We start from the raw sequence: 12,072 nt of genomic DNA, 5'->3' as shown, positions 1-12,072 counted from the left end.
GCTTCCATCCTCATGTGAAGCTGAACCACTAGCCATGAACATAGGCCAGGGCCTCAGCCGTACCTTGCCACTCCGTGTGGTAAATGGCATATTGGCAAGTTTACGCTTCTCCTCCGACAATTTTATTTTAGGTTTTGGAGTTCTTTTTTTTCTGATATTTGGTGTTTTGGATTTGACATGCTCTGTACTATGACATTGGGCATCGGCCTTGGCAGACGACGTTGCTGGCATTTCATCGTCTCGGCCATGACTAGTGGCAGCAGCTTCAGCACGAGGTGGAAGTGGATCTTGATCTTTCCCTAATTTTGGAACCTCAACATTTTTGTTCTCCATATTTTAATAGGCACAACTAAAAGGCACCTCAGGTAAACAATGGAGATGGATACTAGTATACAATTATGGACTGCCTGCCGACTGCAGACACAAAGGTAGCCACAGCTGTGAACTACCGTACTGTACTGTGTCTGCAGCTAATATAGACTGGTTGATAAAGAGAAGATGTCTATGTAACTATGTATGTATAAAGAAGACTGAAAAAAATCCACGGTTAGGTGGTATACAATTATGGACGGACTGCCTGCCGAGTGCAGACACAGAGGTAGCCACAGCCGTGAACTACCGTACTGTACTGTGTCTGCAGCTAATATAGACTGGTTGATAAAGAGAAGATGTCTATGTAACTATGTATGTATAAAGAAGAATGAAAAAAAACCACGGTTAGGTGGTATACAATTATGGACGGACTGCCTGCCGAGTGCAGACACAGAGGTAGCCACAGCCGTGAACTACAGTACTGTACTGTGTCTGCAGCTAATATAGACTGGTTGATAAAGAGAAGATGTCTATGTAACTATGTATGTATAAAGAAGAATGAAAAAAATCCACGGTTAGGTGGTATTACAATTATGGACGGACTGCCTGCCGAGTGCAGAGACACAGAGGTAGCCACAGCCGTGAACTACCGTACTGTGTCTGCTGCGACTGGATGATAAATGATATAAAAAATATATATATATCACTACTGCAGCCGGACAGGTATATATTATATATTATATAATGACGGACCTGCTGGACACTGTCTGTCAGCAGAATGAGTTTTATTTTTATAGAATAAAAAAAAAAAAACACAAGTGAAGTCACACGACGAGTGTTTAACTTTTTCAGGCAATCACAATATAAGTATACTACTAACTATACTGGTGGTCAGTGTGGTCAGGTCACTGGTCAGTCACACTGGCAGTGGCACTCCTGCAGCAAAAGTGTGCACTGTTTAATTTTAATATAATATGTACTCCTGGCTCCTGCTATAACCTATAACTGACACTGCAGTAGTGCTCCCCAGTCTCCCCCACAATTATAAGCTGTGTGAGCTGAGCAGTCAGACAGATATATAATATATATAGATGATGCAGCACACTGGCCTGAGCCTGAGCAGTGCACACAGATATGGTATGTGACTGACTGAGTCACTGTGTGTATCGCTTTTTTCAGGCAGAGAACGGATATATTAAATAAACTGCACTGTGTGTCTGGTGGTCACTCACTATATAATATATTATGTACTCCTGGCTCCTGCTATAACCTATAACTGGCACTGCAGTAGTGCTCCCCAGTCTCCCCCACAATTATAAGCTGTGTGAGCTGAGCAGTCAGACAGATATATATAATATTATATATATATAGATAATAGATGATGCAGCACACTGGCCTGAGCCTGAGCAGTGCACACAGATATGGTATGTGACTGACTGAGTCACTGTGTGTATCGCTTTTTTCAGGCAGAGAACGGATATATTAAATAAACTGCACTGTGTGTCTGGTGGTCACTCACTATATAATATATTATGTACTCCTGGCTCCTGCTATAACCTATAACTGGCACTGCAGTAGTGCTCCCCAGTCTCCCCCACAATTATAAGCTGTGTGAGCTGAGCAGTCAGACAGATATATATAATATTATATATAGATAATAGATGATGCAGCACACTGGCCTGAGCCTGAGCAGTGCACACAGATATGGTATGTGACTGACTGAGTCACTGTGTGTATCGCTTTTTTCAGGCAGAGAACGGATATATTAAATAAACTGCACTGTGTGTCTGGTGGTCACTCACTATATAATATATTATGTACTCCTGGCTCCTGCTATAACCTATAACTGGCACTGCAGTAGTGCTCCCCAGTCTCCCCCACAATTATAAGCTGTGTGAGCTGAGCAGTCAGACAGATATATATAATATTATATATAGATAATAGATGATGCAGCACACTGGCCTGAGCCTGAGCAGTGCACACAGATATGGTATGTGACTGAGTCACTGTGTGCTGTGTATCGCTTTTTTCAGGCAGAGAACGGATTATAAAGTAAACTGCACTGTCCTCACTAGTAAACTCTCTCCACTCAGTCTCTACACTTCTACAGTAACAGTACTCCTCCTAGTCAGCTCCAGTAAATCTCTCTCAGTCTCTTATAATCTAAATGGAGAGGACGCCAGCCACGTCCTCTCCCTATCAATCTCAATGCACGTGTGAAAATGGCGGCGACGCGCGGCTCCTTATATAGAATCCGAGTCTCGCGATAGAATCCGAGCCTCGCGAGAATCCGACAGCGTCATGATGACGTTCGGGCGCGCTCGGGTTAACCGAGCAAGGCGGGAAGATCCGAGTCTGCTCGGACCCGTGAAAAAAACCATGAAGTTCTGGCGGGTTCGGATTCAGAGAAACCGAACCCGCTCATCTCTAATGTCTATAGGAATTTACAAATGTATAAGTTAGATATAATAATAAAAATGTATATACAAATATGTAAACACAACATGTCTATCAGAGGATGGTTGATATAATAATTACATGACCTGTATCATTTATACAAACTAATGAATGGTAGTAAAGTTAATTTCTTCATGTAAAAGTAAAGGGCTTAAAGGAAAGTTACTCTTCAACCATCTGTTTTTTCAAAACTCACAGCTGTCTACTTATAAAGTATATTTGATCTTTCTGTGTTTTGCCCTCAAATCTATTATTATATTCTATATTAAGAAGTAGATTCAGCTAATGTGGAAGACTTTGAGGAAATGGATGGGATGGCCATGGAGCTGTCTGCCACTGATGACTTCACTGATGACATCATTCAAACTGTGAGAAAATATTTCCCAGAAACCTGGCTGTGGGACTCGGCTGAAACCAAGTAAGTACTGTATATGTATTCTTAAAAAAATTTTAAGAATATATTGATAGTTGAAAATATATTGTAAATGTAGGAACAACGCTGAAAGATTTCAAATATGTCTCAAATAGATGTAAAAAAAATCTACATAAATAATAAATACAAATACAGGTTGGGTATCCATTATCCGTTATCCGTGTCCGGCGTCATGACATCACTGGAGTCCGCAGCCTATCACAGACAGGTGGGGGGAGTGGCATTGAAGGGCATGCCGCCGACTCCTGCCGCCCCGGACTCCCCAACCCCCCGGACCTCCCCCCCGCCAACATGGAGGACCCCCCGCCGACATGCAGGACTCCCTGCCGACACGCTGAACTCTCCACGGACCCTCAAACCCCGTCCGGATAACAGGTGTTATCCTGAAAAAGCCCATATATGGAATGCTCCTGGTTCTGAGCATTCCGGATATGGAATACTCTACCTGTAGTACTATAACTTGTGAAATTATATGTTTGCTGCTAATAAATACCTAAACACAAGTATCACAATCTTAAGATTACATACATTGTAAGACAAAATGTTAAGAGCAACAGCTGTAAACAACACCTCACTGTCACAGCAGGAACCCAACAAAGCAATTCAGTCATCCTTTCTCTCAGTTGACCCAGTGTAACTGCACACTTCCAATGGTCATATGACCATCTGTAAACAAAGCAAAAAGAAAAATTTAGATGCACACTATAGCGCTAAGCACATCTTTCCTCCTGTGTGTGCTGAGCGAGGGAGGGGGGGGGGGGGACACCCAGCGGGGAAATGAGCGATCTCACTAGATTTGGCATGCGTGCATGTCAAATCTAGAGCCTGCGATAGCGATGCGCGGAATTGCATATCGCTTTTACTGGCACCCTGTCAGGTTGTCAGGATTCCGATTAGGGGGTAAATTTACTAAGGTCCCGATTTTGACCGAGATGCCGTTTTTTCATCAAAGTGTCATCTCGGTAATTTACTAAACTCAAATCACGGCAGTGATGAGGGCATTCGTAATATTTGGAAGTCCTAGGAAAAAAAATCACGAATGAATACACCATCGGTCAAAACGCGGCTGTTTAAGTATGAATCTCGGTCATTTACTAAGAAGTGCAAAGCAAAAAAAAACAAAACACTGCCGTGAAAAATTACAACTCGTAAAAAAGTGCTTAAAAAAAACAGACCTGCTTTTTTTATTCGTGATTGGATAGGCATGCACGGATCCATGAGATCCGTGCATGTATATCAGTGGGAAGGGGTGGGAAAGTGGTCATTTTATTAAAAAAAATTGCGTGGGGTCCCCCCTCCTAAGCATAACCAGCCTCGGGCTCTTTGAGCCGATCCTGGTTGCAGAAATATGGGGGAAAAATTGACAGGGGTTCCCCCATATTTAAGCAACCAGCATCGGGCTCTGCGCCTGGTCCTAGTTCCAAAAATACGGGGGACAAAAAGAGTAGGGGTCCCCCGTATTTTTAAAACCAGCACCGGGCTCCACTAGCTGGACAGATAATGCCACAGCCGGGGGTCACTTTGATATAGTGCCCTGCGGCCGTGGCATCAAAAATCCAACTAGTCACCCCTGGCCGGGGTACCCTGGGGGAGTGGGGACCCCTTCAATCAAGGGGTCGTCGTCCCCAGCCACCCAAGGGCCAGGGGTGAAGCCCGAGGCTGTCCCCCCCCATCCAATGGGCTGCGGATGGGGAGGCTGATAGCCTTTTGTGATAATGAAAAGATATTGTTTTTAGTAGCAGTACTACAAGGGCCAGCAAGCCTCCCCCGCATGCTGGTACTTGGAGAACCACAAGTACCAGCATGCGGCGGAAAAACGGGCCCGCTGGTACCTGTAGTACTACTACTAAAAAAATACCCAAAAAAAGACAAGACACACACACCGTGAAAGTAAAGATTTATTACATACATGCACACAAACATACATACATACTTACCTTATGTTCACACGAGGGTCTGTCCTCTTCTCCAGTAGAATCCAAGGGGTACCTGTTGAATAAATTCTACTCACCAGATCCCGGGTCCCAGGGTCCTCGGGGCAACCATTTGTAATCCAGGTACTTGCATAAAATAACAAAACGGAAAGCCGAGCCACGAACTGAAAGGGGCCCCATGTTTTCACATGGGACTCCTTTCCCCCGAATGCCAGAAACCCACTCTGACTGATGTCTAAGTGGGTTTCTTCAGCCAATCAGGGAGCGCTACGTTGTAGCACCCTCCTGATCGGCTGTGTGCTCCTGTACTGTCTGACAGGCGGCACACGGCAGTGTTACAATGTAGCGCCTATGCGCTCCATTGTAACCAATGGTGGGAACTTTCTGCCCTGCGGTTGACCTAAAGTGACGTCACCGCTGAGCAGAAAGTTCCCACCATTGGTTACAATGGAGCGCATAGGCGCTACATTGTAACACTGCCGCGTGCTGCCTGTCAGTCAGTACAGGAGCACACAGCCGACCAGGAGAGTGCCACAACGTGGTGTTCCCTGATTGGCTGAAGAAACCCACTTAGACAGAAGTCAGAGTGGGTTTCTGGCATTCGGGGAAAGGAGTCCCATGTGAAAACATGGGGCCCCTTTCAGTTCGTGGCTCGGCTTTCCGTTTTGTTATTTTATGCAAGTACCTGGATTACAAATGGTTGCCCCGAGGACCCTGGGACCCGGGATCTGGTGAGTGTAATTTATTCAACAGGTACCCCTTGGATTCTACTGGAGAAGAGGACCGACCTGCGTGTGAACATAAGGTAAGTATGTATGTATGTTTGTGTGCATGTATGTAATAAATCTTTACTTTCAAGGTGTGTGTGTCTTGTGTTTATTTGGGTATTTTTTTAGTAATAGTACTACAGGTACCAGCGGGCCCGTTTTTCCGCCGCATGCTGGTACTTGTGGTTCTCCAAGTACCAGCATGCGGGGGAGGCTTGCTGGGCCTTGTAGTACTGCTACTAAAAACAATATCTTTTCATTATCACAAAAGGCTATCAGCCTCCCCATCCGCAGCCCATTGGATGGGGGGGGACAGCCTCGGGCTTCACCCCTGGCCCTTGGGTGGCTGGGGGGGGGACCCCTTGATTGAAGGGGTCCCCACTCCCCCAGGGTACCCCGGCCAGGGGTGACTAGTTGGATTTTTGATGCCACGGCCGCAGGGCACTATATCAAAGTGACCCCCGGCTGTGGCATTATCTGTCCAGCTAGTGGAGCCCGGTGCTGGTTTTAGAAATACGGGGGACCCCTACTCTTTTTGTCCCCCGTATTTTTGGAACCAGGACCAGGCGCAGAGCCCGATGCTGGTTGCTTAAATATGGGGCAACCCCTGTCATTTTCCCCCCCATATTTTTGCAACCAGGATCGGCTCAAAGAGCCCGAGGCTGGTTATGCTTAGGAGAGGGGACCCCACGCAATTTTTTTTTGGGATTTTACAGTGTTTAAATTTAAAAAAAAAAAAAAAAAGAACCCCAGCACGGATCACACAGATCCGGCCGAGATTCATTGTAAAAAAAGTCGGCAGTGTTTTGCTAATCACTGCCGTAAAAAACAGGAAAAAAAAACGAATGACATCGACATCGGAAAACCCGAAAAGGCTAAATACGGCAGCTTAGTAAATTAGACGTAATCAATTCAAAAAGTTGCAATTTTACACTGTCGATGTCATTCGTGATTGAACTTTGACCTGAAACGGGAAAATACGAATCTTAGTAAATTTACCCCATAGTCTGTTCCCGGAGGGGGCACTAGTGGGTCAGTGTTGGAATGACGTATGAGACGTGGAGGTTGCATAAAGAGTCCTGCTCACATGCGCTGAGGTATATTAAACATAAAAGTCAGAGAAATTATATAGCAGTGGATGATAACTTAGAACCGGCAGTAACAGATGAAATAATAAGCAGTAACTGAATCCAAGGTAATAATCAAAAGTCTCTGGCAACACAAATATAGGAGATAACTTGATGACTGAATGCAAATGGTTTCAAGCAAAACAAAGTCTCTGGTAACATAAACGTAGAATAATTTGGTAACTGGATGCAAATGGTTTAAAGCAAAATAAAGTCTCTGATAACTCAAATGAGGAATGAAGATAACCTGATAACTGAATGCAAACGGGTTTGAAAAATATAAGGTCACTGGTAACTGTGATTGATGCAAACAGAACTTCGGTATTTGTAAGAACCACACAGTCTCTGTAACATAAAAGTTCTTTTAGCCAAGCAAGGCCCAGGCAGGAGACAGTCCTAACTCAGCGTGTTTGTTAAGTGCTGGATGCAATACACAGAATGGAATGCTGGTAACAAGGTGCATAGATTAGGCAAAGAATAACACATGAGGAGAGTCTCTTACTGCTGTTGAACTGTGGCTGGAGTCTGGAGCAAGCAAACATAGAAACATAGAATTTGTCGGCAGATAAGAACCACTTGGCCCATCTAGTCTGCCCTTTTTTTTCTTTCTTTTTTTTATATTATTTTTTATCTCTAACCTTATTTGATCCTTATTTCTTTGTAAGGATATCCTTATGTCTATCCCATGCATGTTTAAATTGCTCTACTGTCTTAGCCTCTACCACCTCTGATGGGAGGCTATTCCACTTGTCCACTACCCTTTCTGTGAAATAATTTTTCCGCAAATTTCTCCTGAACCTCCCCCCCTCCAGTCTCAGTGCATGTCCTCGTGTCCTTTTGCTTCTCTTCATTTGGAGAATGTTTCCCTCCTGGACTTTGTTAAAACCCTTGATATATTTGAAAGTTTCTATCATGTCCCCCCTTTCCCTTCTCTGCTCCAAACTATACATATTGAGATTTCTTAGTCTTTCTGGGTATGTTTTGTGATGTAGGCCATGCACCATTTTAGTTGCCCTCCTTTGTACAGTTTCTAATGTATTAATATCCTTTTGAAGATATGGCCTCCAGAACTGAATACAGTATTCTAGATGAGGCCGTACCAATGACCTATACAGTGGCATTATTACTTCTTTCTTTCTGCTGCTGATTCCTCTCCCAATGCAGCCAAGCATCTGACTAGCCTTCCTCATTGCCTTGTTACATTGCTTACCTGCCTTTAAGTCATCTGAAATAGTGACTCCTAGATCCCTTTCCTCCTCAGTAGCAGGAGAAATGCAGAATGATGTATGGAATGAAATGATGAGAGGAACCAATGGAGACTGGAACACGGGGAACCACTGGAGACTGGAACACGGGGAACCACTGGAGACTTGACACACCAAATGTGACTCGTCGTCCAAGGCAATGTGAATGAGCTAGGAACTGGAGTTTATACACCTTGCTCTGTGATGATAGGATGAATCTCTGTGAGAACACACCCTCCAGGATTGGGTGCCCAGATCAGCTGAGAGTTAACTGGAGCTGGTGATTAACCGGGAGAATAATTCTGTAGACAGTTAATGCAATGCACTGCTGGTTGCTGGCTGGGATCAGTAGTGCACCGGGAGTTCATGCTGTTTAACTGGAATCACTGTGTACTCCAGGCTGCTGGCTGAAACCAGTGATTACCAAAAGATAGAACTGGTTAGGTGGAGCACAGTGAGCTGTGGGCTGCAGGAGACTGAAGACTGGAACTGCTGGGACCTGTAGTTCTACAGGTCCAATTCACAGGGAATACTCTGAAAACAGAGGACTGAAGCCAGGAGACGCCTGTTCACTGGAAGTGATGCAATGGAGAATGCGGATTCCTGACAGTACCCCCCCTTTTATGGGTGGGCACCAAACACCCACGCTGGAACTTGGAGGATCCTTGAAAAAGAACTTAGGAATACACAAAAGCAGAGGTCCTCAAAAGTCTTCCCAACTTTCATCTTCAGAACAAGTAGACCATTCATGGTCATTTGAGACAGAATTTACTTCCTGGGAGAAGGCATAGCTCGGAAGGATAGAACCCCCCATAAAGTAACTTGAGTCGTCATCAACAAACTCACTTTCAGAGTCAGAATCCAGGTCTAGTGTGGTCATGGGAGCCTTTTGTTTAGGAACAATATCTGAGACAACCTGTGGACCAGTGAATTTGAAGCTATATGAGACACCAGGACTAGGGTTAACGGCAGCATAGCCAACACTTACGTCAGATGGTAGACTTTGAACTGGTTCTGGAGCTCTCCAATTCCTGTAATTCTTGAAATCTCTGATACATTGATTCAACAGAACCTGATCGTGTTTGGAAAGAGTTGAGTCGAAAAACTGGGAACTGGAAGACTGATCAGAAGACTGAGCAGATGTTGAATCCGGGGAGTCAATACTTTTAGAAGTGTTGCTGTAGGATGGAGACACAGAAGTATATGCAACTTTCAAATCTAAAGTCTGAGAACCTTGACTTGAATTTGCAGCTTGGAAATCTTTAATAACTTGGTCTAATGTATCCTGATTTTGCACTGACAGAGATGTTGGAGAGAATTTAGCAGTAGACAGACTGTTGACAAATTGGCCAGACTGCCCAGATGACTTTGAATGCATTAACTTTGGGGCAAACTCCTGTTTAACTGCTTCACAGAAAGCGGGAAGATCATTCAGTAGCGTATCTTTAGATTCAATGAGAGGATTCGCCCAATCCAGTGCTCTACCTTTGAAGAACAGGAGGAAGTATCTGATTGCATTGGCTGGAGTAATACTCACTGAAGATTCCGACTCAGTAAAAGCGAGGTATTGGCTCGCCACTGCACGGAACTGAGCATAGTTACCATCAAAGTAGACTGGAGCTTGTGTATCTAGTGGACACTTGGAAGGCTGAATGTCAGTTGAAGTCTCGGAAGGCAATGTAGGACACTTGAGAGTAGAGGACTGGAATAAGCATTCAGAAGCAGGAGTAGAATCAACTTGAAATGCTCTAGGGTGGAGAGAGGACGTCATCTCCTGGATTGACTGACGGGAATTCTCAGCTGAGGTTGACTGAACGCTAGAAGCTTCATCTTGGTGTGAGATGCTTAGAGCCTCCATCTGGGTTGAGGCAACTGCAATATCTGCAAGAACTGTAGACTCTGGACATAGCGACAGGAGTTGCTTACTTGAAACACTGGAGAGAACCACACTGGGTTTGGAGGAACTGGAATCGGTAGGAACCGACGGCAAATTTGGACTAACGGATGGAACCGGGATTTGTCCAGGACTACTTAAATTGACTTGAACTGAAGGAGGCTGATCTGGACAGACGGATGGGACCGGATTGGGTCCAGAAAAGCTTGAACCGGCTGGAACCGGAGGAGTCTTCGGACTGACGGATAGGACCGGATTTGATCCGAAGAGACTGGAATCGGCTGGAACCGAAGGAGATTGATCCGGACAGACGGATGGGACCGGATTGGGTCCGGAAGAGCTTGAACCAGCTGGAACCGGTGGAGTCCTCGGACTGACGGATAGGACCGGATTTGATCCGAGGATTCTGGAATCGGCTGGAACCGAAGGAGGAAGCCCATCATTGGAGCCACTCAGGCTGGCTGGAACCAGTGGAGTTTTTGGACCGACGGCTGGAACCGGGTTAGGTCCATTGACACTTGACTCTGTATAGACAGAATCCGGATGTTCTGATGATCCCTCTTGGAGTGGTACTGAGCTGGTAGCACTCTCTGAAGTTGGCAAACAAAAGTTCATGTCTGTATCTGTGGCTTTAAGAACTCCTCCTGGGATCTTGGCCCTGGATTCCTCTCTTGAGGCTGAAACTCCAAAGACCCCTCCTGGGGTTAATAGATCAGACACACTTCTTTGAGTTGCATGCCCGGATGCCACTTCTGGAACCTGAACATCAGATACCCCTACTGGGGTCACATCATCAGATGCACCACCTGGGGCTGTAAACACAGACACCCCTTCTCAGGCTGTAGGCACAGATGCCCCTTCTCGGGCTGTAGGCACAGATGCCCCTTCTCGGGCTGTAGGCACAGATGCCCCTTCTCGGGCTGTAGACACCGAAACTACTTTAGTTATGGGTAACATAGATAGTCTCTTTTGATTTCCGAACTTGTGATTGGGTCTATTTGTCACAGAACCCCAATCATAGATTTTTTGGACACTCCTGTCCGGGGTAAAGGAACTTGAAACTGTAGAGGATACGTTGGAAGGTTTGCAGGTGAAAACTCTGTGGTGTTGGGACCTGTCACCAACTTTTGAGTTGCGGAAGGAACAGTTCTTAATAAGATGACTAGAACTCCCACAGTTAAAGCAGAGGTGAAGCTGCTTGCGATGCCGGCGTTCAGCTTCCGTGAGTTTGGAGCGCGGGTAGCTCTGGAATCTGCCCTCTCTCTGCATAGGAGAAGAGATTTGAGTTTGTAGGAAGCTTGACACGGAGGTCGCACTAGTCTCAATACATTGAGCAGGACTCTTCACTGTGTTTAAAGCACCACCTAGGATTTCTGGTATGATTGGAATGATTCTTGATAGCAGACTTTGAAGTTGTTCCATTAAATAACAATGAGTGCTTATAAGTTCAGGTTTTACAGCAGAAGACAGAGGAGTCCTGATATTTGCAAAGGAGGAAGTCGCCCTCTCAGGAGAATCAGTTGTGAAGGGTGTACCATAGGGCTGACTTGAGCGAGGTCCACCTACAGGAACGAATTGTGCAGAGGAAGTTGGAATAACTGGAGCAGGAGTGACTTGAACTGGAACAGGTGGATCAACAGAACTTGAAAGGGATTGCTGCAAGGTATCCAAACGGGTAGACATTCCCTGTAGAAACAGGATCACTTGTTGTTGTGCTGCCTCATAGCCATTGAGTCGTGACACCAAACTCTGGAGTGACCCTGACCCCACACTCTGACCACCGTCCGGGTCCATGGGCCTTGGACAAACTGTCAGGTTGTCAGGATTCCGATTTAGTCTGTTCCCGGAGGGGGCACTAGTGGGTCAGTGTTGGAATGACGTATGAGACGTGGAGGTTGCATAAA

The 12,072-nt window shown here is 45.4% G+C and overlaps 1 protein-coding gene across 1 annotated transcript in view; it reads left to right on the top strand.

The window, feature by feature from the left end:
* LOC135057408 (alpha-2-macroglobulin-like) overlaps positions 1-12,072 on the top strand; it is a 315,880-nt gene that overhangs the window by 219,819 nt on the left and 83,989 nt on the right. The window contains exon 19 of the mRNA XM_063963298.1: positions 3,040-3,187. Coding sequence (XP_063819368.1) covers positions 3,040-3,187 — 148 coding nt within the window. The remainder of the gene's footprint in view (positions 1-3,039; positions 3,188-12,072) is intronic.

Source organism: Pseudophryne corroboree, chromosome 3, assembly GCF_028390025.1.
Source record: "Pseudophryne corroboree isolate aPseCor3 chromosome 3, aPseCor3.hap2, whole genome shotgun sequence".
Taxonomy (NCBI): domain Eukaryota; kingdom Metazoa; phylum Chordata; class Amphibia; order Anura; family Myobatrachidae; genus Pseudophryne; species Pseudophryne corroboree.
The sequence above is the reverse complement of the archived record's forward strand: the minus strand, read 5'-3'. Positions and strand labels throughout refer to the sequence as shown.